Source organism: Exserohilum turcica (assembly GCF_000359705.1).
Source record: "Exserohilum turcica Et28A unplaced genomic scaffold SETTUscaffold_9, whole genome shotgun sequence".
Lineage (NCBI taxonomy): Eukaryota > Fungi > Ascomycota > Dothideomycetes > Pleosporales > Pleosporaceae > Exserohilum > Exserohilum turcicum.
This window is the reverse complement of record NW_007360310.1, coordinates 705,038-731,500: the sequence shown is the minus strand read 5'-3', so window position 1 is coordinate 731,500 and position 26,463 is coordinate 705,038. Positions and strand designations below refer to the sequence as shown.

Sequence of the window (26,463 nt, the reverse complement as noted above, 5' to 3'; positions counted from 1 at the left end):
ACACCAAGTATGCGTGCGCCAGGCTAGGGCCAGCGAAGTGGTGGTGGTCGGTCTCTGTGTATGTACATATGTCGCTCAGAGGCGGCGCATTCCGCATCCGGGCCTCGACGGCGCCCTCGCTATTGCCATTGCTATGGAGATGGGCGATACAGCTAACGACGTCGCACCCTGGCGTGGCGTGGCCAGCTTCTGGAAACGTTTGTTTCAAACCTGGGCCAGGCGATCATCGGCGAGCCGGGGTTCGGAGGGATGGATGCGTCGTGGACCTGGGGCCGTGTTTGTGGTTCTGTTGTCGCCTTGTTCTCTTTTCTTTTTTGGTCGTTGCAGGCGCAGGCGCAGGCGTGGGAGTGGGAGTGGGAGTGCAGAGCTCTGGTTAGGCGGCGGGCCCACTCGCAGCCTTGGTACGGCGGTGGACTTGACGGGCAGCTCGATGGATGCAGGGCCGGTAGCCTGATGGACATGCAGCAGCAGTAGTGGTAGCAGCAGTAGCAGGCAGGCAGGCAGGCAGGCAGGCAGGCAGGCAGGCAAGGGATTGACCGGACGATGCGAGCAATAGATGTAGTGGAAGGGCGGACATGCGCTGGGGAGGGGCTGGCGTGGCATAGCATGGTGCATGTCGGGCGAGGCAAACTCTGTGTACAGTACATTGATCCAAAGCAAACGCTGGCCATGGTGCGGGCGGCGGCGGGGGGGCGCTGGCTGGCCTGGCCCGGCGGGGGGCGGCGCATAGTACCTCTATATACCCGGCGTCGCATGTGTCGGCACCGCCATGGTCGTCGAGGGCGCGGGCGAGGGCGAGAGCAAGGAATGCGCGAGTGCCTGAGGGCGAACCATATCAGGCTTCCTGGCGTGCACCGCAGAGACGACGCCGCGCCCGTGTGCATATCCATGTGCCATGGCGCGGGTGAGGTCCGATCAGCCGTTGGGGCGCTGCATCCACTTCCCACACACATGCACACACACACACATAGCCACATGCGGCAAACACCCCCCCCCCGGGATGCGCATGCACGCTCCCACCGTCATTGGCGGTTTCATTGCACCTCTCCGCCCACCGTCCAAGTCCAAGTGCACGCGCAGCGTCCAGGTTTCGTCTCACGTCTCTTCCAGGTTTGTTGGCAGTGACAATATGCACTCTCGCCGCCTGCGACACGCTGCCCAGGTGGGCCCCCGCCCGCACGTCTCTACCACTGCCACCATCCTTGATACCTGTCACTGCAGCAGTAGCTGCCTGTTCGCGCGCCCGCCGCCTTTCTTCTTCCTCTTCATCAATACGCTGCTCCCTCGTTAGTGTACCGCCAAACCGTCGCTTGGGCCCTCGCTCTCCAGCCCACATCTCGATAACGCGCCCGCCGCACACGCCTTATAAGCACACGCCCACAGCCTCAGCTCTGCCGCTCGTCTGCTCCAGCTCCGACTGACTCGCTCTGCATTGCCCTCCCAATGCATCTGGTCCCGTCGTCGTGAGCGCCGCCGCTCCACACACTCTCCCCCCCTCCCCGCCTGCCTCCACCAGCATGGGCAACCAATCCAGCACCCTTCATGCCCACAAACTCTCCAAGCCCAGGACAAACTCCAATTCCCCGCCCGTCGCCCCAAGGCCCGACGTGCCCGACGACTCGGCCTCGCCCAGTCCCGTCGACCTGAGCCCGGAAGGCCGCCAGCAGATCAAGGACGCGCTCCTCTCGCCCACGGCCCCGGCCTTTGATGTCGCGCCGTGCATGCAGAAAAAAGACAGCGCTGTAGACACCATCAAGACCCGCGACCGTTCCGTCTCCATAACGTCCAAATCCCTCTCCAGGTCAAACTCGCGCTCCAATTCCCGCTCCAATTCCCTGTCATGCTTTGGCAGCAAACACGGCTCCACAGCTAGGCTCGCAGGACTGGGTGATTCCAAACTCTCCCTCGCCTCGTCCTCCAACATGGATATTGCAGAGGCCATCCGGCTGCTGCAAGAAGTCAAGAGAAATGCCTCTCCAGAGGACATTGCAGCCCTCCAGCAAGTGCTCGAGATGCCCGAAGAGGATGCAGCGCCCAGCCCAGGCCGCGCAGCGGCGACAATGAACAGGTCCTCTTCTACCTCGCTCACACGCCGCCAGTCTCTACTCCAGACGCCAGGTGTTGGCACTCGCGGCTCTCCCGTTGAGGCGCGCCGTAGGACATGGAACTCGTGGAGGGCCCCAAAGCAGGAGCCTGAAGACGACGCCAGATGGCGACATAACACGCGCATTACTCCGCCCTTTGGTCCTCCGCCGACTGCCTTCTCAGCTGAAATCGCTCAGGAGAGTGCAAGACCTCGGGTGGCAACGCCATCCGACATGGAATATTCGCACCTTGGAGGCTTTCGCCCCGGAACCCTGGTAGTCACAAACGGACCCGCATCACCAGCCTCGAGTATCAAGGGCTCCAATCGTCTAAATGCCGAAGACGAAGACTCAGAGACAGAGTACGGCTCTGGGCCACTGATGATGAAGACCACACGGCGCTTCGGCCATGCAAAAAGCCATTCTGCCTCACTCCCGGCAACATCGCCTCTCTTTGCAGCCGAGAGTGCGGATGCACCGAGTGGCCATGTTTCAGTTCAGGCGGACCTTCAATCAAACAGCGGCTCACAGGCCGTGGACAGAAACGAAAACAGCGCGCCTGATTCTGCTCAGGGCCATCAGGTCGATATTGCACCTAGCCAGCCTCCAGCATCAGAGGAGCATCCAAGTCTCCACAAGGACGAGGGCTTTGTTTCAGATGACGCACGTTCCTCTGAATCGGAGGCTACTTGTGCGTCCCAAGATTCAGAGTCAGCCGCAACTGCACCACAAGCCGTTGCCAAGGTATCAGCTGCTTTGTCTGTTCCAAGCACTGCGGCAATGAAGAAGCCCAGGAATGGGGCTACACAAAGACCGCCTCCACGAACTACTGATTCGGGTTATTCGTCTGGCGCTAGTCTGCGCGTGGCGGATCCAGCCAATTCATCTCCTGGTGTCTGCTCTCAGTGTCATTCGTCGCAGCGCAATTCCGGCATGCGTCAAGACCATGATGGCTCACAGTATACTGAGTCTGTGCCAATGCAAGGCTTGGGCGTTCCCGTGACTGCAGGAACTCTGGTCCAACCAACATTGGTCACAGTGAACGCAGTGCGGTCAGACCGACCAAGGCCGCCTCGGCGCATCTCTGTACATTCTGCAAACTCCTCAGCCAGGTCATCCGCGTCAGGGCCTTTGCGCTCGCCTCAGACTCCCCATTCGCTCTCTTCAACCGCATCATTTGACAGTAGTATTGGCAAGTCCCAGAAGCGTCTTCACCGAAGACGGAAGTCGCAGGCAGATGCTTTGGTTGTCCAGTCGTGTCAGCCGATCCCAGAAGGCAAGATTCCCGAGATTCCCGCCAACGTGCGAGCCAACTTTGAACGACGCGTGGCAAGGACCCCGGGCATGGATTGTTTGACACACACATATCCTTCAAAAGACCATGTTGTGGCTGAAGAGCACAGAGCCAGCGTGCCACTCCCAGGTCACACCGAGTTCAGGTTGCTGGCTGAGCTCGAGGCTGAACGCATGTCGACACCTGCTGCTCCGAACCACCGAAGGAGCTTTCCGTTTTTTCGTAGAAAGTCGATGAGTGATAAACGGGAAGCTCAGAAAGAGGCACAGGGCGTAACCATCGAAGCTGGCTATCTGGAGCACATTGCCGCGTCAATCGGCACTTCTCCATACGATGCCATCACGCCTGGCCTACCCAAGCAAACGGCTGGTTCTGCAGCATACCCACACCGGCTCGGGACGTCTGTGCCTCGTGCAAAATCCATGGTCAACATGGATAACCAGGCTGCCATTGAATTTGCGCGCGCACACAGCAGAGATGTTGCGTCTTCAAGACACATGCTGCCTCAGCAGCGACGCAAGAGCTTTCACGGCTCGAGGATGGAGGCTGGCGAAGCCGGAATGACCAAGTTTCGTCCACTCAGCTTGGATATTCCGCCCGTGCCGTCTATTGACATGTCTAAGCTGTCAGTTCCCCACGGCGCCAATCCGCAAGCAAGGAGGCGAAGTCCAGGACCATCTGGGCCAGGTGCTGGCCCAAGGCGTCCTGGTCACCGACGCAGTCAAACCGTTGCCCCGATGGCAAGCAACAGCAGCGCTTATCTGCAGGAGCCCCCGCGGCACAGCGTGCAATGGAATGCCCGCCCCAAGTCTTGGCACCAGCGCCGCAACACGGTGGGAGAGGGCATGCATTCCATGGATGCCGTCGCTGTTGCCGTCAACAAACGTGCTTCTGTTGGCTCGCAAAGTAAGCCGCAGGCGCCGGAGAGGCCTGCCGCTTGGGGCCGCTACAGTGGTGGCTTAGGATACGACTACGAGGGCCGTGGAGTGGGCGTTGGAGGAAGCGCTGGTACGCGACAGCTCAATAGCTGTGCATCGGTCAAGTCGCTGCACTACAAGCACCAGTACGGGGTGGATCTCTCAGATGTGCCCATTATGCTCCAGCGCGTTTAGATAATACTGTCTTGGGCTGTTCGTGAAAAAAAAATTGGATACCGGCGTTGGGTTTCGGTTGCTGCAACGTGCTCAGGGCGGCGTTGGGCTTTGACGGCTGGTTAGCATTTGCATTGCGCACACGCATACAAAACACAGACTTACTACAGCTATTATACATACGAAGTCGCATGTGGGAGCTGTGCAGGAGTTTGGCGGTCGTTTCTTTTCTTTTCTTTTTCTTCGGCACATATACATAGATAATGCACGGTGGCGGCAGCGGTGGCGACGTAGCCAATCAAAGCATGAATGATTTGACACAACGCCGCCCAGGGAACAACATGCTCTTCACATGTGTTGCTGACGTGGAAACAGGGGGATCTGGCATTGGCATCGAGCATCGAGTATTCAGGCTTGGAGAGTGAGGGCGGGCCGTGTCGAGCGTCGGTCAGGAGGATTCGCGTGCGGCACACACGGCTATCGATGCCCAAAATGCGCCTTTTTTTTGGCTTCCTTGCTGCGAACTGGTTGCTCCGCCTCACCACGCGTATATGTTGTGTGTGTGCCAGGCAGCTGATCAGGCACCGTTGGCTGAGCTGCACGAGCCCCGGTGATGTCAGAAAGGGCTGCTAGTGGCTGCAGGTCCTGGAAAGGGCGCAGGGATTTTAAAGTAATGTTCGGTCCAGGACGTCCAGCACCACAACCGAATGCGCGAAAATTGACCCAGCTCCCCGCCATCCATCCATCGCCCTCCATCCCTCCTACACTCACCTCTGCTCCCCATTCACCGCCTCGTCAGACCTCGCTGCCACCCCCCCCTGTTACAGCGACCGTCTGCCCTCTTGTTGCTGCCCGCCCCCCCATCGTTCGACAGCCTTTGGTCGCGTCAAAGGCTCCCATCTCACTACGGCTTCGGCCCTGATTCTGCTCAACCTTCAAGTTGTTTCTGCTCGACCAGCGCCTCACGTTTTCAACAACATCCCACCTCCCCGTCTTGTCGTCCCCTAGGAAGGAGCTCGAGCGTCTTTTCTTTTTGTCGCCTACCCAGACCCTTGAGCAGCCCCAACTTCAGCTGCCGCATAGGACGCCATCAGCGGTTCTTCCTCTGCACGAGGAAGCGGCCAGACCTCGCCCAACACCAAGCCTCGGCTTCGCACCCTTCAAGCCACCCTAACACGGGATTGGGATCCAGCAAACCATCTACCCCAAAGCCAACTCTCAACCTCCAGAAGCCACCGTCAAGGGTATGGCACCTTCTGCTGTCACAACTACCGAAGAATACCAGTTCCCGTTGAAAGACTTACAGTCGTTCACCAACTATCCCTCCGGTAGTGTCGATAACCATGGCGCCTGCCAACTCAAGCAGCTGATTGGAGAGGCTCTCAAGAGCCGTGTCGAGGCTGTTGATCCTGATGCCTGCAGCGTCGGCGAGGAAGACGCCTTCTTCGTTGCCGACCTGGGTGAGGTCTACCGCCAGCATATGCGCTGGAAGAGAAACCTAGGCCGTGTCAAGCCACACTATGGTAAGTCGCACAGGCCGCCGTCGATTGACATGTGTCGCTAACATGGGGATAGCCGTCAAGTGTAACCCTGACCCGCAAGTGCTTCGTCTCATGACGGAGCTGGGCCTCGGCTTCGACTGTGCCTCCAAGAACGAGATCGAGACGGTCCTCAAGCTGGGTGTTGATCCTTCTCGCATCATCTACGCCCAGCCCTGCAAGACCAAGTCGTATCTGCGCTACGCCGCACAGTCTGGCGTCAAGCAGATGACCTTTGACAACGCCGATGAGCTCTACAAGACCAAGCAGCTCTTCCCCAACGCCGAGCTATTCCTGCGCATCTTGACTGATGACTCAGCCAGCCTGTGCCGTCTCAGCCAGAAGTTTGGCGCTTCTCTGGACACCACCGCTGAGCTCTTGGAGCTAGCAAAGAAACTGGAGCTCAATGTTGTTGGGGTGGCCTTCCATGTCGGATCCGGCGCATCCGACCCCAAGGCCTTTGTTAAAGCCGTCCAGGATGCCCGTTTCGTCTTTGACCAGGCGGATGCTCTTGGATTCAACATGCACACCCTGGATGTTGGTGGCGGTTTCACGGGCGATGTCACTTTTGAGCCCATGGCTGCCGTCTTGTCCGCTGCCTTGGACGAGTACTTCCCGCCCCACATCCGCGTCATTGGGGAGCCCGGCCGTTACTACGTGTCCACGGCCTTTACCATTGCGTGCCACGTCATTGCTCGTCGCACTGTCACGGATGCCACGTTGGGTACGACCTCGTACATGCTGTACCTCAACGACGGTGTTTATGGAAACTTTTCCAGCATCATCTTCGACCATCAGCACCCTGTGCCACGTGTCTTGAAGAACGGCAACAACGTCTTGTATGACGTTCGTCGCTCAGGCTATGACAGTCCTTCTCAGGTCGAGTACTCCATCTGGGGCCCGACGTGCGATGGTATCGATGTCATCTCCTCTTCCTGCACCTTCCCGGAGCTGATTGATGTTGGTGACTGGCTCTACTTTGAGGAAATGGGCGCATACACCAAGTGCTCTGCTACTCGCTTCAACGGCTTCAGCGACAGCCACGAAGTTGTTTATGTGTGCAGCGAGCCCGGTGCTGCCGCTCTGATGGGCATGTGAAATAATGTGGAGGAAAGCATGACGAGAATAGCGAATACTTGTGTAACAGCGAGCGTGCAGAGGCAACAACAGTATTAGTTTTCCTTGGTCAAAAGTTTGATAGATTTATAGATTTTTGCGTACTTGGTTTTTAAAGTCTTGGCTATTTACCGAGTGTCACCCCGTATGCAAGTTGGGTTGTTTGTAAGACCATGAACAAGCCAATGACTTCATAGTACCCTCGTGTAACAACCCACCCACGTGGGTGTGTATACGAGATATGGGCGCCCTATTTTAGGCACCACTTTCGTCTATCGTGTTTCAGAAACCAACCAACCAGTCTTTTTCTTGTGCCCCCCCCCCTCCTCCAGCTTAAGCAACGACGTGACGCTAGCGTGATAGACTAGCGCCCAAGTCCACCCTTGGGCGTGTGGGCGGCGGCAAACCACTGCCCAAACACTCTCTTTCTCTCTTCCTTTGCAACCTGCATGAAGTTTCTCCTTGTATTCTTTCTTTTCGATCTTTTTTCTTTTATGCCACTTCATACGCATAACACCGTGGATGAAACAAACTTTATATTTTGATCGGTTTGCTTTTCCGGGTATCAGAGGCTCGTGGATATAATAAGTATATGTCGTGAGTGATTGGGGGATGTGCATGGCTGCTCATTCACTCACTCACTCACTCATTCGCTCACTGTCCTGCCGTTCCACGCCTCCCTTGCTCACTATCTAGTTCTAGCCCAGACCTAGCCACGCACACTTCCAACATACATATCAACCTACGACCCTCCCTTTCTATGCCCTCTCCCAAAGGACAACCCAAATAACCAAACACATGTAAGTCTCCCTTCTCTCCTCTCTCCCCCTCTTACTGCCCTTTATTTCTGCATCGAAAAGAGCAGAAATAACCCACTCCCAACGCCGATGATGACACGGGGGCTGTGCTGCAATCTCCATGTCCTTTCTTTCTTGCTTTGTATCTTTTGTTCCTTCTTCTCTTGGAGGGGGGCTTAGTTCACACGAGGAATGAAGGTACACGGAGATTTGGTTTTGGCACGTATGCTCCCTTATCGCAGATACTGCGCAGTAGAGAACCGTCTCTTTCTCTCTCCCTCCTTCACTGTCTCTGTTCTCTCTTCTGGATTTGTTCTGTCTCGTCTACTCTTTGAGTATGGGAAAGAAAAAGAGGATAGGAGGATGGGATGGGATGGGGGAAGAGGAGAGGAGAGAGGGTTCTCGGTGTGCGAAAGAAAAGTTTTGTCTGAGCCATCTCTCTCTTTTTCTTCTTTTTTTTGATAAAAGGAAAAAAGAAAATTGAGATTTTTTTGGGTGGGCGGTTGGAAGAGAGAAGGAGGGTGTGTGGTTGATCTTGTGAATGGCTCTGCTGACTTTGTTACGTGCAGATACCCCCGTTTTGTTCTTGCATGTGTTAAGTGGAGAGCTGTACATTTTGGAAAGGGTGGATTCTCATTAAGAAAACTGGCGCTGTGTAGGTACTCGGTTGTCTTGAACTAGCCTTAATGCTGGACTGTTGCCGGTACCTATGTGATATATAGGGTTTAATGAAGGGTAAAAACGGTCTCAGTCAGGCACCTTTTAGGGTGTACGAGAACGTTACAGATTATGTGGATATTACTGATTTCCGCGCCCTAAATGCACCATCACTTTTGCGCTTCCAAACGAGAGTGAAGAAATACAAGCGTTTCTCCTTCATCCAGTGGAAACATATCAGAACAACCTTGATACACCATATTGCCTAGTCAGAGCAGGCATTTCAAGATTCCAACTCTTGAAGCGGTGAAATTTGAGACTAGGAGCCTCATGCGATAGAGAGTAAGCCTAGTTAGACATCATACCAAGCTCATTGAATACCCCTTGCATGAACCACACTACACACTATTCCTAGTCTCCTGAATCATACATGTACATGTCCACATAATATAAACATTGATAGTACAAGCAAGCCTATCTTCATCTGCTCCATGTCAAGTGCATCTACCGGGCCTTTTCCTTATTCTCAGCCGCCCTCCTCTTCGCCCGCACCTCTGCCTTCCTCCTCTCACCACCATCGACCTTGTGGCCCCTCCTCTCTTCCCAGATCCCCTCCTGCAGCCTTATCCTCGCACGAAGCCCTCCGCTTCCCTTGACGGGCTCCACAAAACTACCTTTAATCGTCTTTGCACCTTTTATAACCACGCCCTGGACTTTCGCCAGCGTCTCCACAGGCTCCATGGGCTCCTTAGCACCCGCCGGTATGTTGACTACAAGCTTCCTCGTCCCGGGATCATGCGTCGCCGTTGCAGCCGCCGACCGCGGACTAATCGTGCTACCAAGCAGCGGGTTCGGCGGCACAGGAGCGTCCACGACCTTGAGTTCCGCCACGCCGTCGCTAACGTGCTTGCAGTCGCCGCCAATGCCGTACTCGCCATTCCGGAACTTTTCCCGCCAGTGCAGCAGGTACCGGCGGGAGCGCGCGGGCTCCACACCCAGCTCCTTGAGCTGCGGCGACGTCAGTGTGAAGAGCGCTTCCCACGACGGTATCTTTGTCGCGTGCGCAGACAGCCCCCGCCCAATCGCGCTCAGAAACGCCGTGTGGTCTGGGATAAACGGTATCGGCTTCGGCACTGGCCGCATGGGAATCGAGTGCTGGAGGTGGCGCACGCATGTCTTTGGTATCGAGACGGCGGCCGACGTTGCGCTGCGAAGTGGGCGTCTGAGAATCATGATTTGCGGGCTGCTGCACACACACACACACACTTGGTCTTAGCGATTTGTCTCTAGAAAGAATAATGGAATTGGGTGTATATATCGTACTGTGTAGATGTGGCTCTCTCTCTCTCTTTCTCTTTCTCTCCGTTGTCCTCCCCCAGAATCACGGGTTCCGTCGAATTGGGTTGGCCGACCGTCAACTTTTCGGAGGAGCCAAGACAACATGACCGTGCGCCCGCAAGCCAGCCCAGCGAGCCCCACGTCACCCACCTAGGCGCTGCCCTCCGCCCCAAGCTCCACTGCCTGCCACACGACCCAGCTCAGCCATTGCAGTAGTAGAGAGTCTCCTATTGCACACCCCTCACACATACACATATTCACACAAAAAGGCACCATGGCTGGCCCCGAAGTGCACCACCTCTTCCATTCGCCCATTGCGGATCATTCCTTCTCTGCCGACCGCCAGACGCTGGCCGTTGCCCGCGAGAACAACGTCGATGTCTTCCAGCGAAGCGGCAGCGGGTACAAGCTCAAGGACGAATTGACGGGCCACGACAAGACGGTCACGGGCGTGGACATTGCACCCAATTCTGGCAAGATTGTAACTTGCTCGCAGGGTAAGTAAGCTGGGGGGAGCTGCGGCCTGAAAGTGTGTGTGTGTGTGTACCATGTAGCTGACGAGGCGGGGGACGCAACAGACCGCAATGCCTACGTGTGGGAGCCTTCGCCCCAGGGCTGGAGGCCAACGCTGGTGCTTCTCCGTATCAACCGTGCTGCTACCTGCGTCCGCTGGGCGCCCTCGGAGACCAAGTTTGCCGTGGGATCGGGTGCTCGATTGATCCCCGTGTGCTACTTTGAGGAGGAGGACAACTGGTGGGTTTCCAAGCACCTCAAGAAGCCCATCCGCTCCACAGTTTCGTGCGTTTCGTGGCACCCCAACTCGGTCCTGCTGGCGGCGGGGTCTACCGATGGACACGCTCGCGTGCTCTCGTCCTTCATCAAGAACGTCGACGAGCGGCCAGAGCCCTCGGCATGGGGAGAACGCTTGCCTTTCAACACAGTCTGTGGCGAGTTCCTGAACAACACGGCAGGCTGGGTTCACAGCGTCGCCTTCTCGCCTTCGGGTAACGCCCTCGCCTTTGCCTCGCACGACAGCACCCTCACCGTCGTGTACCCGAGCGGTCCCGAGCAAGCACCTCGTGCGATTGTTAGCGTCAGCACGCAGGTGCTGCCTTTTATGTCGCTGCTGTGGAGTTCGGAGGACGAGATCATTGCGGCTGGATACAACTGCGAGGCGTTCCGTTTCAAGGGCAACGAGTCTGGCTGGCAGCTGACTGGAAGTCTGGAGACGAAGAGCCGGCCTGGTCTTGCCGACCAGCGCGAGGAGAGCGCATTGAACATGTTCAGGCAGATGGATCTCAAGGGCAAGTCGGGCACGGATGACACCAAGCTCAAGACTGTGCACCAAAACACCATCAACACGATCCGCAGCTTCCAGGAGAGCGGAAGCAATGTCAGCAAGATCAGCTCGACGGGTGTAGACGGAAGGGTTGTCATCTGGACACTGTAGACATGACAGCAAGCTGCAAGAGTAGTTACATAGATGCAAGCAAGCAAGATAAATATCAATTGCAATTCCCGACCATGAACGCGGAAGGGAGAGTGTAGTGTCTAACTACCTGAAAAGCGATAGTGGAGAGTCTAACTGCCATGGGTAAAAAAAAGAAAAAAAAAGAAAAGCTGAATCTAGAATGCTGGGACACCCGAATGCTTCCAGAACAAAAGAGAGAGAGAGAGAAAGCCAACAACAAGAAAAGAGAAGAAAAAAAGAGAACAATGAGAGTGATGCGTTGCTAATGATACAATCCATCCACCCATTGAATCCGGCCGTTTCCTTCGTTTCCCCGCCGCGACTACACTTGGGTAAGTTTAAGCGAAAGGCCAAAATGTTGTCGAAAACAACAAGCATGTAAGCCTCAAACGTGGTTTAAAAAAAAAAGAGAAATCGCTGCAAACAAGCAAACAAGCAATCAAGCAATCGCCTTTTTGCATATGTATACAAAGTTTCTTTTGTTGTTGTTATTGTTGTTATTGTGGTACTCGGTATTGGTTAGCCAAAGCCAGTAAAGCCCTGGGCATTCAGAGCGTCGAGCGTGACGGCCTGGACGGGAGTGGCCGTGGGCATACCCTGAGTGGTCTGTGCATCGTTGAGGAACCACGACCAATCCTGGTCAATGTCCATGGGCATGTGTTGCCAGGAAAAGTTGTTTGTGGGGAGCGGGAAGTTGTTGAGACTGTCGTCGTTGAGCTGGGAGCCGAAGCCCTGTGTGGTGCCTGTTGTGGATGCGTCGTCGCCGTTGAGGTTGTTCCAGTTGTAGAAGCCGACGTACGAGACAAAGGGCGAGGGGTCGTTGAAACCAAAGCTTGTGGTGCCGGTGCCGGCGGAGATGGACGTCTTGGGCGTGACGTTGACGGATTGCGTGGGGTGCGAGAAGACATTAGACGTGGATGTTGTTCTCTCGGATGTGGGCGTGTACAGGTGTTGTGAGGTAGCTGGGGATTTTGAGCCCCTGATGCTGGGCGAGCAGCCTGGGGGTTGGGGAGGATTCTTGACTGGTTGGCCGCCTCGTTTGATGGAGATGGTACCAAAGTATGGAATCACAAAATTCGACTGTGCATTGCACGTTTCGTCTAGGTCGTTGCTAGTGCCCTTGTACTTGGCCATCATCTTGTCCAGGACTTCTGCAGATTGTGCGGCGACCTTGCCGCCCTTCTCGCTCGAAGCCCGGCGGAAGATGTCGATGCTGACTTCAATCAGGCGGATGTCGTCTTCAATATCCTTGGGGCTAGGGTTAGAGCTGGCAGAGGTTCCTTGCGAGCTCATGCTGAGCAGACCAAGTTGGATGAGGACGGCCGTTGTGAAGCCGATAAAGTCGATGGCTTTGCACTCATAGAGGGGCTGCACGGTGCCAGTTCGCAACGATTGGTAGAGGCGCAGAACCTCCCGCGAGCTGTTCAAGCACGCCGTGCGCGAGTAGGTGAAGCGCGAATTTGATGCCGACTTGAGCATAAACGGCAGGTGTAGGTATACACGGATCTGGTGGAAGACCATCTGGCCCATGATGCGTTCCCGTAACTCTGCAGCGTTGGATTCCGAGTCAGCAAGAAGCTCTGTATAGTCGAGCCATGATGGATCGAACTTCTTCCATAGATCTTCAAGCTCTTGGTCAAGCTGCAGGGCCCATGCAAACGACTGCTCAGCTATTCCTTGGTTGCGATCAATTACTCTGCCTGCAAGCTGTGAGAGTTTTGTGATGGCTGTCAAGGGGTGGATATATGGGCTATTGTCAACCTCAGGTATGGTGAGGTCACAATGGGCATCGTTGATACCATATGGAAGACCTAGCAGAAGGGATAAGAAGCGGTCGCCATGGTACAGAGCCCACCATATACTTTCGTGAGGCACCGAGGATGTGCGCTTGCGGTGGAGCCCCTGATGTCTGTTAGTATTCTTTCACGGATGTGAAGAAGCAATCAACTCTACTCACCATGAGCTGGGCGTACATTAGGCCCTTTCGGTATGCGATCCAAGCACGGCGTGGTTGGCCCACATCGGCATACCATTTGGACTTGAGGAGCAGACACTCGAGCCCTTCGAGCGTTGCCCCATACTCATCGTCGGACAGGAACCATTTGTCAACCGCCTCAGTGTAACGTTGGACGTCTTCACCATCCTCGGACAAGCAGATGCCAACTGACAAGACGACAGTGGCAATGGCACCCACGTTTCCGGTTGTCAGGGCCTGGGCAGCATATTGAGACAGTGATTGTGAAGGCCCGGATGTTCCGCTACACTTGCGGCGCCATGTTTCCCACCAGTCGCTGTTGGTGTTGAGAATCTTGGAGAGCTGGTTGTAGGGCGGTAGTGCGGCGATGAGGGCCTGTTTAGCGCGTTCTTGCTTGGTGGAATTTGCGCCAGGATGGCCAGTGGCAATATCTTCATCGTTCCTGTTTTCTATTGTATATCGCAGCTCTTCCGAATGAAGGGGATTTGGTATTGATGACTGCTGCAAGGGATCCTTGCGGGCGTTTGCCTGGGCTTCAGCATCGTTGAGCTGTGCAAGGTAAGCTTACAAGCTCGGGGACAAATGAAAAGGGACATACTGCATCTTCGAAGACGGCAAGCATGGGTACATGATGGCCCCGGTCAGAGACAACGCGTTGGTTGGTGAAGATGTTGGACGATGCTCGTGAGGAGAGGGGTGTCGGGGGGAAGGTGTCTTTTGTGCAGTTGTTGGATGCGTTTGGTGATGCTGTGTCGGCGACGCTGTGACTCTGGCTCCGGCTTTCCGTCTTGACTGCTTTTTCTTCCAGCAACGTATCAACCAGGGCCTCTAGGCGCGAGACTCTCTCACGCAGGTTCTTTCGGTGATCTACAATAATGTCGGGATTGGCATGTTCCTGGTCGATGCACCTGCTTCCGCGCGCAAAACATTCCGAGCACACGTCTGGATTGTCGGACTGGAAGATGCACCTGATCTTGCGGCGACGGCCTGTACCGCGATTAGACAGCTGCTATAGCGCGAGGCTACAAGAGGGAGCGCAGAAATCGGGCAAGGAGGAGGGCAGCGCGATGGATGCGCAGAATGAAGAAAGGCATGAATCTTGATGGAGAGCAACATGGTATCATGTAAGGTGGCCTATAGCCATGGGGGCGACAGCAGGGTCGACCTACATTCAAAGCAACTATGCGTGCCCTTACGCATCTTCTTGCGCGTCGGCAGCGTCTCCTCCTTGGGCATCTTGGGCGCGTCGTGTGTTCCACTCTCACGGGATGGTTGTGCCTAGCTCTTGCGGTACATTCGTCCGAACAGAAGGTTGCGCCACCCAGGCGGTCCGGAATCACGGGTAAGCGCAGGTGATAAGAAGGGACCCCGGGTGCACTCGGTTTCGAGCAATGGAAACAAACCCAGCAACCTTTGCAGCCTGAGAAGCAAGTTGTGGAGTGGAGGCAGGAGAAGAAAAAAGATGGTATGGCACTGTACGTGTCGTCGGTCAGCGCGGGTTTGGCGGTTGCTGCTTGTTTCGAGAGGCGGCCATGGAAGGACGGACGTAAGATTCGTCCGTCGGAGTTCCGGGGAGAAGAGGAAGCGAGGGCAAAGGCGAGCTGAGTAATGCAGCGGTTCCCGTAGCGCGCCGGACCGCGAGCAGCGTACCGCGCGGTGTATCTGTGGGCCCTTAAGTATACATGTAGAGGCGCCGTCGCAGGCGGTTGAGCCAGGCAGCAACTATTTGCATGCCGCGGCGCGTTCCCTTTCGGCGTCTCGGCGGTACCGGAGTTAGCACGCGGCAGCGCAACACTGCCACGGCCAAAGGCGATTAGTTGCCGGCTGGGCGGATGCTGCAGCGCTGCATGTCCATGTGCAGTCCGCCCAGGTGTGCTTGCGCCTGTACACGACGGCCAGCGACGGTCCCGGGGCCCGAGGCGTCCATGGCTCTTCTGCTTCTGTGTCGGTCGTATCGAATACGTGCATACGCACCGCCAACCCCCACCCGCTCGACTCATCTTGACCAACTCCGACCTGCATCGCCGCCCCCGCCCCTTGCACTCTGTCCCAGCACCAAGATTGCGCCCAGCACACCTCTCCGCTTGTCCACCACAAGCTCACCATGCTGCCCGCCACCCTGTCGACCCCCGTCTAACCAGCGCCCGGCATCTCCTTCTGTTCTCGGCACCCGCGGCCCAGCGCAACGGATCACGGCGCTATACAATGGCTGCGCCCCATTCACCACCAGCACACGCCTCCCAGCACCACCTGCCCCCCAGCCCGCCGCCATCGCCGCCAGCGACCCGACGGCGACACAGGCGGAAACCCGATCCGTTCGAGGCCCTGGCCACCACGCCCATTCCCTCTATCCCCGCATCGCCAGCAAGCGAGCCCGCCGCCGCCGCCGCCAACGAGCCTCTTCTGAAGCGAGTACGTCTTTGCATTCTGCGCATCGCCCCCTACAATTCGCCCTGCTCAGTGCTGACAAGTGCCGTCAAGATCATCCTCACCCCCATCCTCTTCACCTCGTTTCTCGTCTCCCTCTTCCTGGTCAACTACCGCAACAGGGCCCGCCGCACCGCCGCCCGCGCGCCCAGCTTCCCGCTCCTAACCTACCTGTTCCCGTCGACCTGGCTGGACCCAGAGCCCTACCAGCACCCGCATGACTCGACCTGGGACCGCAGGGACTCCTCACGCCATGTAGAGCCGCACGACGCCATTTCGCCCGGGTCTGCGAGCCAGACCGGCGGCACGCAGCTGCGCAAGAAGCGGACGTCGTGGCATCTACACAAGAAGATTAGGAAAGTCGCCAGGTTGGAAATTGGCGATGCCTGGGAAATGCGCGGGCGCGTTATTGTGGCTATGGCTGCCATCATGCTCCTGACTTGTGCCGTCTTGTGCATGGCCTTGAAGTGGTGCTTCCTATCCGTTTCCCACGCCCTATCTAGGGCATGAAGAAACGGGAACACCATCATGTAACGACGAAACGACCATGATATGAACGCAAGCCAGATGAGCGAGCATCTTAGATCTACGGTACAAACAAAAATTCTCTTTCTAACCTGATGCATGCTCCCCTCCACTTCAATCCCCCCTTTCTTACACTAACGTACAACAGGGCGTATATGTGAGACACAATCTAGTTGAGAAAATCGACTTTGAAAAAAGCATTCAAACGCCGGCATAAGTCATAGCAAGGTCGTTCCCGTCGTAAAAGCCCCCAGAAAAGAAAAGAAAAGAGTCTACAGCAGGATATCAAGAGAAGGGTATAACATGCTGAACAATCAAGGCCAAATGAACAATAAACAAATGCTCGCTTACAGTCTTGAAAGAGAGGGGGTGTTCTCATAATCTGATGACACAGAAAAAAACAAGAGAGCATACCCCAATACGTCACAGTTTCAACAGGCGTGCAACCAGCCTGTCGAAAAAGTAACTCATGTCGTCATGTTGCCGCGTCGCGCGAACCTTCTGTGTGAGATAGCCAGCATCATTGGCCAGTCTGATGGCCTTCTGAACGCCTCGGATGAAGGTGTCTGCCGGGCTTCCCGCATGCTGGGCTTGCATCGTTTCGCCTTCCCAGTCGGCTCCAAGGCGCGCGTGACAGCCCGAGAAGCACGCGCTATAGAAGCCCAGGAGCTCCTTGACACCCTGCTCATTGAACTTTAGGTCTTCTTCCGCGCTCGAGGCATTGGTCGTGCCGTACAGGTTGTGGTACGGCAGTTTCGCCGCGTGGTAGTGCACAGACTCGACTGTCATGAGGACGGTGATGAGGACGGCTAGTGCAAGGGGCCATTCATCGCAGTCCTTGTTCAGCAGCAGCAGCTCCAGCGACGACAGCACGCTCTTCATGAGGCGGTGAGCGAGATCCGGCATGATTGCCCCAAACTGTGAGCGGATGAAACACGGCGTTGGCGTGAGGTCATGGGCAATGTCCATGGTGCTGCATACGAGCTTATCCAGCACTCGACTCTCTGACCGCGGTGGCAGCGTGATGTCGCCGCCGACGTGCACCAGGACGAGGAGCTTGAGTGCCTCGTGCAGTACGCGGGAGTGTGCACTAGTTGCTGGGAGAGAGCGCGACAGGATATATACTTCGCGGAGGATGCGCAAGGGGGAGCGGTACAAAGGAAAGGCATGGAAGTGCTGCGTGACGAGCAACGACAAGTGGGAGTCCAGCGTCGTCAGGAGATTGGCTTGAGCCTCTGCAGACAGGACAGCCGGAAGCACAGCATGCTTGTGCGGGGGCCCAGAGAAGGGCTCAGGTGGCCACGAATAGACAATGTGGTTGTGGACTAGTGGGTTGTCATCCAGCTGCACCACATTCACCGCCACGGGGAATGCGGGGCCAAAGCCAAAGTGGAGCGGAACCGTGTAGACAATATCTGTAATGATTTCAAAATGACTGGTGGGCATGAAGGACTGTAGGCTTCGAGTCGTAGGGTGCCAGCCCAGCCGGGGTGAAAGAAACGCCGTCGACAAGTCGCCAAGGGTGCGATCGCGGCAGGGGTGCTTGACCAAGTCGCCCTTGTAGTGCTCGACACAGGCCTTGCACGGCATGCCCGGATCGCATTTTTCCTTGCGCCGTTGGCAGTTGGAGCACGCCCGCACGATCCGCATCATGGCTGCATGGCGCCGCTGCTCGGGAGTCAGCGCCCTCTTCCGTCCCTTTGGCGCTCTTCCAGCCATGCCGTCGGAGCTCGTGGGCGCCAGCTTATTCGTGACGGGATTCGGATGGTAAGCTACCCAGCCATACGAGTCGGGCGTCGGCGATGGCGTCAAGCTCTTGCGTCGAGAGTGCGAGGCGCTCCGAGACAAGGCAGCCGTGCGATGATGATGATGATGATGGCGCGAGGCCACGGGCGACAGCGACACCATGGGCGGCACCCTCCGCGTGGATGCTGAGTGATCCGCCCAATGGTGGTAACTTGCCGGTCTGCGAGCGGCTTCTGGAATCGCAATGGCCCTGCTACGCGTGTGCAGCTCCAGACTGCCGTCTGATCGCGGATGAGACAGAGCCATGGAATTGTAGCTCTGCGCGAATGCCTGCGGGATGGGTATCGGCATGGCCTCAGTCCTGCCTCCTCCCTCGTCCTCGGCAATGGGCTCGATGATGCGCGGCCTGTCGGACCAAGCGCCCCAAGTCAAGGCGCGCGAGGCCCTCATATCCAGGTCGCTGAAGAAGTGCGACGAGCCCGTGACATGGGGATTGAAGACGGTCTCGAGCGTGCTTTCGAGAGAGCCGCTGGACGAGGCAATGGCCTGCGGAATGCGGTCGTAGCGTGTATCTAGAATCGGGGATTCCGTCATGTGGCCCAGTGGAGACAGAAGTGCATTGTCGCACGCACCAAAAGGCCCATGGTACTGGTTCCCCTGAGGAATGGCGAGTGGACGTGTGGCCGACGCCAAGGGCGAGCTACTATATGCATACCCGAGACACGACTGCTCATCTGCCAGGGACGGCGAGCCACACGCCGCCGTGTACTCGAGCGAAGCCGGGAAATCCGCCACGGACGGAGCCGTCGACACTAAATACGGCACTTCAGATGTAAAGCTTCCCGAAAGCTGGGAGCCGGTGCTGAAGCTGCCACCGCCCTGTGCTTCTTCTGTGTAGCCCGTCGGGACATGGAAGAATGCATCGCTCATTTCATCGTCCCACGACACAAAGTCTTGCCAGCTCTCGATCGGTGAGCCATCGTACTGTTCCTGAGACATGCTTGAAGGGTGTGTGTGTGTGTAAGTTCGTTGTTTGTGAGCAAGGCTGAGTAGTAGGTCAACTTGGAAAAAGCGGGCTGTTGGCTATCAACAATGGAGGCGAGAGACCTAGGAAAGGCTCATCCCTTTGCGAAGAGGTTGCATGCGAATGAGAGAGCTCCTGAAAAAAAAAGCCGGGCGTCGAGGATAGAGTAACCAAAAAAAAGCTCCAAAGTAGAAAAACAAAAGACAGCAGTACCTCGGTGACCTGAGCCAAGCTGTAACCTTTGTCACAATTATATTGTGGTGGGCGACCTGGGGCAGACTCTGGGGGCGCGGCTGACGGCGCGCGACGTTCGCTGCCTTGCAGCATAGGCCGACAGGGCAATTGACGAGTAGTCGGCGCCGGCCTTATCACGTTGGAGTCGCTGATCAGGGTATTAGTGAAAGTTGGGTGTAAATGGCCGTAGGCTTTTCCGTGATGCACGGCACTGGGACGAAGCGAACATGTCTTGGGGGCTGGGTGGGCAGTGCCATCTGACCATGCGCGAGTCTGCCATGGCCTCCGGTCAACTGCATCAGTGGTAGTCCAGCCACCGTGCTTCCCGGCTGTTGTTCCCCGCTGAGCACGGCAGACTCAAACGCCAAATCACAGACAGAGACGTGAGCTGCGGGCATTTAGCGACGTCCCTACTAGTTCCAACATCTGTGGGGGTTTGAATAAGCATATTAGACGGGCCGGGTATCTGGGAGACTTCGCCTTATCGTGGCTGTGAAGGATTGGACTGCATGGACGGCAGTGTAGTCGTGCATCTGCTCCTCCTCCTCCTCCTCCATGGTGGCGTCGCCAGTGCGAATAACACTTGCTGGCCCTTTCTCCTGGCCCCTACCAGCCGTTGCTGTGTCTTTGACATGTCGCTGTGCGGACCGAAGAGAGGGCCATTCCATTGCCTTGTCGCCACCCCCAAGCAAGTAGGCTGGAGTTTAATTAAGCCTGCGTTTGCCGAGCCTGAGAAAGACGTCTCTATCCGCTTGGGGGCCTACACGTATCCGGCTCGCAGGGAGCATGTGACTATCCTGGACAACGAGGAGCCTCGGTCTGCCGTCGGGCGGTGCCTGATGCTGATAACTGTGTGTGGGTACGTGCCATCTGTCTGTCAGAACAAGTCGGACGGTAGAAGACGTGTAGAAACAGGGGGAAGCGAAAACCTAACGGCATCGAGTAAAAGGTGGCCCTTCGTCGCCCTACCCATGGCCAAGCGAGAAACAGCCTGACAGAACGCCTGATGAGCCGCTTGTCATGTCATGCCATTCTTCCCCACGCCGGCACCAGACGAGTACTTTAAGCACGACGCATAGTCTCTGCGCTAGCTGGTACCGTGCTTTGTATATGCCTCTGCAAAGCAGCTAGCAAGCCTCACTCTCCAGCATGCTTCTGCAAACTCACTGCCCTACCCGCTCGGGTACCTTGTCGACCATCTTGTCCTGGGTCTATCCGACACCCGCGACCAGCCCAAGTAGTGCCCAGCTTCTTCCGCATGCGCCATTAAAACCTCTCGCAAGCCTCACTTCCAACCGCTCTTCACCAGGTGGCTGCAACATTGCTCGTAAACTCGACATGATTCATATTCAAAGAACCCAACGCCGATGAAACGGAGCGGGTCCAGCCCAGAAGAGTATTAGGGCAAGTGGTTTGGCCAAAAGATACCAAGAGAGAAAAAAAGGACGAAAAACAAAAACAAGACACGGCCGTAACAACAAGTACATGTATGCTGAAAGAATAACATGCAATACAGAAAGCGACAGACAATACATCAAATGTACATGTGCATGTGCACCCAGTCCACCCAAAATAGCCAATGACGTGCAAATGGGGTATCAAACAAGGAACAATATTGTCAGGAAGAATGGCATCGTCGACGACCCGACAACCAGTCTGCCGTGCCCCAAAAGAGACCCTATTCCGCCAACACTTTTCAGACATCAATCATATCGTTGGAGCCATGACTAGGCGTTGGATCAGAGCATGACCATGCACGTATGCGCATGATGATGTCGAGATCCCCGTCTAGTCAGGAGGCCTCGGCCGGGGCAAAGAAGAGAACAATCTCGCCCCTGTCGTTTCTTCGGAGGCGCAGGTCCTTCCAGAGCTCCTTCTCTTCGTCAGCCTTGGAGGGCACGCGACCGCCACGCTCACGGTGGTAGCGCTTCAGAGCCTTGTGGACGCTCAAGCCGCGCCCAGAGTCGGGTCCCTTGTTGATGAAGGACATGAACAGCCCCGCACGCGTGTCGTAGTCGGGCGACAAGGGCGCAACGTCTGCATTGGGGCGCACAATCAGCTGGCCTTCGCCATTGGGCTCCGGGGATTTCGACGTCGATCCGTTATACTCAATGGCCTTGACAGCTTTGCGGTCCTGTGGGGCTGGTAAAACAGAAGAAGAGTACTGCCTGCGGCGGATGCGGCGCACCTCCTTTGTCGAGTCCTCCCGCTTCTTCTTGGACCTGATCTTTACAAGGGTGCCGCCAGACTTGCGCTCCTTTCGGTCGCGTTCACGACCACGTTCCTTGTCCTTCTTTTCCTTCTTTTCTGCATGCTTGTGTGCCTTTGTGTCAGCCTTTCGCTGCTTTTGCTGCTCCACCTCCACGTCACGCTGTGCGCGCATAAACGTCTTCGAATTGTCCTGCTTGGCACGTTTCATCGGACTTAGTGGCGAGTTAGCATAGTCGCCAGAGTCGTCTGGCGACGGCGGAAATTCCGGTCGAGCAAGGAGTTTGCTCAGTCCTCCAGTAAGGCCCGAGTGAAGCACGGCAGGGGCATCGGCCATGACAGTATCCTTCTCCTCTTGAGCCCGGATCAGCGACAGGTCGAGCTCGCTGGGGGAGTTGCGCTTGCGCTTGCGGTCTGTCTTGCTCACAGTCGTCTCAACATCGGTGTCGCGCGACTTGTTTCTCGAGTGCTTGCTCTTGGGAGCAGGCGTGGTAAACGAATCGTGTTGTTCTCGCGAACGGCGAACTTGGTTGGAAGGGCCGTTGATCTCATCGTCATCGGTGACTTGAAACTTCATGACATTGGCAGTTGCAGGCATGTCCTGTTCCTCGTACGCGGGCGGGCGGCTGTCTTCGAGCATGCGAGCCTCGTTGATGGGCGCGGTGGTTTTCGGAGCGATTGGCGTCGCGGATTGGTCGAGGAAGTCAAAGACATTGGGGGCTTCGAGCGCCGCTTGCTCGTGATAGCCTAGCGAGTGTGCGGCTGGAGGAGGAGTGGGCGCGCGAGGCGGAGCATCGACGATAGCCACTACGTTGTCTTCGGCGGGCGCGTCTTCGGCGTATGCATTGGGCGGCGTGAAGGTTTGCGAGTTGTCATAGTATGCGCTGTCTCTCTTCTGTTGCGGGCCCTTCTTCTTCTCTTTGTAGAGTTTGCCCTGGTACTTTTGGTCTTCTGTTATACACGACTACGCGCCATGTGGGTCAGCGACACAGATGTGCGAAAAATTGACAATGGCGCAACGCGCAATGCCAATGACTGCGGGGTGACGGCAGGCCGTGTTTCGACACACGCGCAGGCAGTGACGTATGGTAAAGAGGGTGCGGTGCGTACCGTATGGGCCTTGTACGAAGTGCCAGGGAAGTGGACCATGCAATCCAGGCATGTAAAGGTGGCGCCATAGCATTGGTTGCGATGGCCATCGAGTTTCTTCTTTGTGAGGACGTCGCCACAGCCCTAGAGCGGCACAGTGAGCGTCGAGTGCATGTGTGGGCGAGGGGTGCAATTGAGGGCGCAGCGCACGTAAACATGGGGCGGGCGCTCGTGTACATACCTCGCAGGAGAAGGAGACCATTGTGGCAGGGACGGGGATTCGATAGCACAAGTAGCGGTGAACAGCTGGCAGCGCGCAGGTCGAGGAGCAGAGTGAGGAGTCGGTGTGTGAGGGGGCGCGGCGTCGTTATCACCCCTCGCTGCTGACCCGGGCAAGGTTTCAGATGTTTTGGATACCACAAAAGCTGCTATGCGCTAGGTTGCTTTGGGAACAGGGCCCCTGGCGAATCGCGCCCTCTGCCCTCGCGACCCATCCCAAAATACATCATGCGACCACCCATCTTTGCAGCCCGCCCTCTTAGCGCCGGTCATGCACGCCCATGCATGCGTCTGGGGCTGCCCGGGGCTCGCTGGGGCGCTCTGGGGGAACGGGTGGGCTGCTCGTGTTTGCAGTCTGTCTCCATGTGCTTGGCTAATCCGCGCGCGCCGCCAATGGCCATGACGCTTTCGAGGGGAGAGGCACGGCGACGTCGAGGGGCACAGTTGCTGTGCCGCGATTGATTTCGCCTACATCTGGTCGCCGCTGATAACAGCCTGCTGCTTGCGCAAGCCCATGTCGGTGTGGCTGCTCCCCCAGCAGGGCTCCTCCTGTCAGAAGGCCAATGACGTGAACAGCTATTCGCTGCAGTCTATCTAGGGTGTAGTCGAGTCCGGTCTCTACACACCACTATCACGCCCCAACCAAGACATGGCCCCTTGAAGCCACCCCGCTGACGGGCCTATGTGATCGACCCGAGGGGTGGGAGCGGATACACCAGCCGTCAGGTAGACCATGGACATGCCCCCTTTGCCGAATCCTGAGCTGCAGCTTGCGACATGGCGGCGTGTCTCGGACATCGCGCTGGTCATTACCAAGTCCGCTCTGCCCTCCTGTGCCTGCTGCATACACATTGCCCTCTTGCAACTCGACGCCGTGACACATGGACAGGGTACTCTGCCATGTGCATACCCCGGGGCTCATGACCTGCACGAGCATGTCTCTCCTCGTCGTCTGTTGCTACTTGATATCAGCCGTACCACGGCCTGTCCCTGCCAGCTCTTCTTGCTACGGCCTTGGAATGCCACTATTCTGCGCATCCTGTCAAGCATGTCAGCATTTGTGACGCACCAAATGAATGCCGGGGAGACCGCATACCGCAATCGTATGCATCGCCAATATTCTCGCAGTTGAAGTTGGGCTTGCCCAGCCTCTTATTGACAATATTGTGAACGTAGCAGCCCCACATGGCTGCCGCCGTCCTAGACGAGACCTGCGGAGGATACTTGGCCAGGACTTGTCCAAAGTGCTCTGCGCATTCTCCACTACACCCACAATTAGCCCCCGCGTGACCCCAGTGTGAAGCTGTGTATGGCGGCGTGCGACCTACCAAGGATACAGGCGTTGAAACAGGTACACATATGACCGCAGTGCTTCCTTCTCTTCATCTGTAGGTTTTTCGGGGAAGCGGGAAAAGGTTGTGTGGAGCACTTTCCATGCCGCGCGACCCAGTTCTGCTCTGGACGTTGCGTGTCAGCTAAGCTCTTGTGCTGCGAATCCGACGCCCACTCGTGGCGTGGCCAACCTACTTTGCCGTCGCATTTCCCAGCTTCGGTGCGATTGCATGTCCGGTGAGCAGGCTTTGGCTGCTATGCCCCAGGTCTCTCTGGGGTGTGGTGAACGCGACGTGGCCCGAAGTAACTGTATGGGGGCCCATGAAAAAGAATAAGCAGAAGACTATGGCGAGCACGGCAGGGACTGCGAATCGCCCTTTGGGGCCGGATAGGCGCAACATGTTGATATAGGTACGTCAGAGTATCCAAGGCGGAGAGAAGTGGTTGCTCAAGGCACAAAGGTGAGGTACTACGGTGTGTGGGAGGTCGGCCAGGCCTGCGGCAAAGCCCCGTCACCCCCGCTTATCACATGCAGGGTAATGCTAACCCCACTTTTATTTATCCCTATCTACGTAATATTGCAGAAATCAACATATTGACACGAGAATATGTAAAGGGGATTCTATTAATACTATAAATAGAAGTTAACATACTTCTAATAATTGAAGGGATAGTGATTAAAATAATCTTACCTAACTACTCGTCTACCTTGTGTGTAATGATATTCTATCTCGAAGTTAGTACGGAGGTGCCTTTCAAAAGTATTGTCTGCCAAGAATAATCTAACTAAAGTGCGGCCGCCTTAGCTAAGGCTTGTCTCTCCTCTCTATGTACTTATTACTACCTTATAGCTTAATTATTTTTTTTTAAATATATATAAGAATTCGCTTAATCTAAGCTTAGATCTTAAGTTGTAAGAGATCGCTCTAGCAGTTCTATTAGACTCTAACTGCCTTAGCCCTTAACTGCGGAGCTCCTTTCTTTGTAGTCTCTCTTTTTATATAAAACTAGTATAGCTTAATATAGTTATAGTCTAGCAAGTTTCCACCCTAAAGTAGTCTCTTAACGTCGTACAGGCGATAGATTACACCCTAATAGTAGTAGGCGTGGCTAGGTGCCTTATCCTCTATTATAATAGTCTAAGGTCTATCTTAGAGGCACTCTTTAGCAAAAGGAATTAGCTTTAGAATTAAAACGTAGGCCTAATATCTCTACTAGTCTATACTACCTCTAGACTTACGCACTAGCTTACCTGTCTTCTCTATCTATCTCTATTAAGGCTTCCTACCACGCTTATTGCGTAGCCCTGTCCTTCTTATAGACTCTAACAGCTCTTATCCCTCTTACTATAGAGGCTTAAGCTTAGCGTTTAGCTACTTAATCTAATAAGTAGTATCCTCTCTCTTTACCTTTATCTTTAGCTAGTAGATATAGCATAGACCTTTTTTGTTATATAAGAAGTAGCCTTAGAATATAAACTTAGAGTATCCCTTCTACCTCTTATAGATGCAGCTCTTAACTACCCTCTTGTGTAAGGGGCTGCGCTCCGGGGAGCAATCGCGAGGTATACAAGAGGTTGTATTCGATAAGGAGCTATCTACTCTGCTTACGTGGTGTTTATTTACTTATCAGAGAAAGGTTATGCCAGAGTATCTGAGCGCGTTGTCTAAGCGCTGCTCGGTCTGAACGTAGTTCAGATGGTGCGCGCGCAGCTTGGCCCGAGATTCCATCGAGGAGCTATCCAAAGGGCGTTCAGCCCGTTACAATACCCCCCTCCTTAGGGGATACCGCATCGCCTCTCCAAAACCCCTCTAGGAGGCGGCCCTCGCTGTCTCGTTTGGCCTCCGTGAATGCTTCCCAACAATCTACTGCCTCAGCGTCCTCTAGCAGCTCAGCTAGTTCAAGCGTCGTTTGGTGGAACCCTTTCCATTTCACCTCGTAGTATAGCTTACGCCCTCTCCCACGGCGGCGTACCTCTTCTGCTATAATGTCCTCTACCTCCTATTCATCTTCTCCGTCTACCTGTAGTGGCTGTGGCTAATAGTTGTCCTGAACCTAGTTTAGGAGGGGATTGTTGCTAGCGAGTTTCAACCAATTAACATGAAAAACAAGGTGTGGTCCTGGAGGCGTATCTAATTCAACTAAGTGGCTATCGATTACCTTCACCACTGTATACTTAGCGTTCTTCCAGTCGAGCTTCTTTGAGCTTCGCCCTGTGCCGTACTACTGATCGAGCTT

The 26,463-nt window shown here is 55.7% G+C and overlaps 10 protein-coding genes across 10 annotated transcripts; 5 read left to right on the top strand and 5 right to left on the bottom strand.

Moving 5' to 3' along the window:
* Positions 1 to 1,517: 1,517 nt before the first annotated feature.
* Positions 1,518 to 4,738, top strand: SETTUDRAFT_124146 (uncharacterized protein; the record flags this gene model as incomplete). Its single annotated transcript, XM_008033262.1, has 2 exons — positions 1,518 to 2,976; positions 3,028 to 4,738. 2 exons carry the CDS (start codon positions 1,518 to 1,520, stop codon positions 4,488 to 4,490), a joined length of 2,922 nt encoding a protein of 973 aa, XP_008031453.1. The 3' UTR covers positions 4,491 to 4,738.
* Positions 4,739 to 5,293: 555 nt separating this feature from the next.
* Positions 5,294 to 7,245, top strand: SETTUDRAFT_166287 (uncharacterized protein). Its single transcript, XM_008033261.1, has 2 exons — positions 5,294 to 5,992; positions 6,045 to 7,245. Exons 1-2 carry the CDS (start codon positions 5,716 to 5,718, stop codon positions 7,103 to 7,105), a joined length of 1,338 nt encoding a protein of 445 aa, XP_008031452.1. The 5' UTR covers positions 5,294 to 5,715; the 3' UTR covers positions 7,106 to 7,245.
* Positions 7,246 to 9,007: 1,762 nt separating this feature from the next.
* On the bottom strand, positions 9,008 to 9,922 carry SETTUDRAFT_143905 (uncharacterized protein). The gene is made up of 2 exons (XM_008033260.1): positions 9,901 to 9,922; positions 9,008 to 9,823 (listed from the first exon to the last, which is right to left on the bottom strand). Exon 2 carries the CDS (start codon positions 9,808 to 9,810, stop codon positions 9,082 to 9,084), a length of 729 nt encoding a protein of 242 aa, XP_008031451.1. The 5' UTR covers positions 9,811 to 9,823; positions 9,901 to 9,922; the 3' UTR covers positions 9,008 to 9,081.
* A 182-nt stretch (positions 9,923 to 10,104) lies between these two features.
* Positions 10,105 to 11,435, top strand: SETTUDRAFT_166285 (uncharacterized protein). The gene is made up of 2 exons (XM_008033259.1): positions 10,105 to 10,412; positions 10,494 to 11,435. Exons 1-2 carry the CDS (start codon positions 10,190 to 10,192, stop codon positions 11,363 to 11,365), a joined length of 1,095 nt encoding a protein of 364 aa, XP_008031450.1. The 5' UTR covers positions 10,105 to 10,189; the 3' UTR covers positions 11,366 to 11,435.
* Positions 11,436 to 11,520: 85 nt separating this feature from the next.
* Positions 11,521 to 14,991, bottom strand: SETTUDRAFT_166284 (uncharacterized protein). The gene is made up of 4 exons (XM_008033258.1): positions 14,531 to 14,991; positions 13,960 to 14,348; positions 13,344 to 13,910; positions 11,521 to 13,288 (listed from the first exon to the last, which is right to left on the bottom strand). The coding sequence occupies exons 1-4, from the start codon at positions 14,595 to 14,597 to the stop codon at positions 11,906 to 11,908; spliced, it is 2,406 nt and encodes an 801-aa protein (XP_008031449.1). The 5' UTR covers positions 14,598 to 14,991; the 3' UTR covers positions 11,521 to 11,905.
* A 575-nt stretch (positions 14,992 to 15,566) lies between these two features.
* SETTUDRAFT_100449 (uncharacterized protein) lies at positions 15,567 to 16,298 on the top strand (the record flags this gene model as incomplete). The annotated part of the gene is made up of 2 exons (XM_008033257.1): positions 15,567 to 15,773; positions 15,843 to 16,298. The coding sequence occupies 2 exons, from the start codon at positions 15,567 to 15,569 to the stop codon at positions 16,296 to 16,298; spliced, it is 663 nt and encodes a 220-aa protein (XP_008031448.1).
* Positions 16,299 to 16,736: 438 nt separating this feature from the next.
* On the bottom strand, positions 16,737 to 19,058 carry SETTUDRAFT_99988 (uncharacterized protein; the record flags this gene model as incomplete). The annotated part of the gene is made up of 1 exon (XM_008033256.1): positions 16,737 to 19,058. One exon carries the CDS (start codon positions 19,056 to 19,058, stop codon positions 16,737 to 16,739), a length of 2,322 nt encoding a protein of 773 aa, XP_008031447.1.
* A 768-nt stretch (positions 19,059 to 19,826) lies between these two features.
* On the top strand, positions 19,827 to 20,312 carry SETTUDRAFT_35746 (uncharacterized protein; the record flags this gene model as incomplete). Its single annotated transcript, XM_008033053.1, has 1 exon — positions 19,827 to 20,312. One exon carries the CDS (start codon positions 19,827 to 19,829, stop codon positions 20,310 to 20,312), a length of 486 nt encoding a protein of 161 aa, XP_008031244.1.
* A 390-nt stretch (positions 20,313 to 20,702) lies between these two features.
* On the bottom strand, positions 20,703 to 22,959 carry SETTUDRAFT_166280 (uncharacterized protein). Its single transcript, XM_008033255.1, has 3 exons — positions 22,856 to 22,959; positions 22,636 to 22,758; positions 20,703 to 22,489 (listed from the first exon to the last, which is right to left on the bottom strand). The coding sequence occupies exons 1-3, from the start codon at positions 22,874 to 22,876 to the stop codon at positions 21,110 to 21,112; spliced, it is 1,524 nt and encodes a 507-aa protein (XP_008031446.1). The 5' UTR covers positions 22,877 to 22,959; the 3' UTR covers positions 20,703 to 21,109.
* A 959-nt stretch (positions 22,960 to 23,918) lies between these two features.
* SETTUDRAFT_24360 (uncharacterized protein) lies at positions 23,919 to 24,626 on the bottom strand (the record flags this gene model as incomplete). Its single annotated transcript, XM_008032983.1, has 4 exons — positions 23,919 to 23,932; positions 23,990 to 24,156; positions 24,222 to 24,350; positions 24,421 to 24,626. The coding sequence occupies 4 exons, from the start codon at positions 24,624 to 24,626 to the stop codon at positions 23,919 to 23,921; spliced, it is 516 nt and encodes a 171-aa protein (XP_008031174.1).
* Positions 24,627 to 26,463: the final 1,837 nt, after the last annotated feature.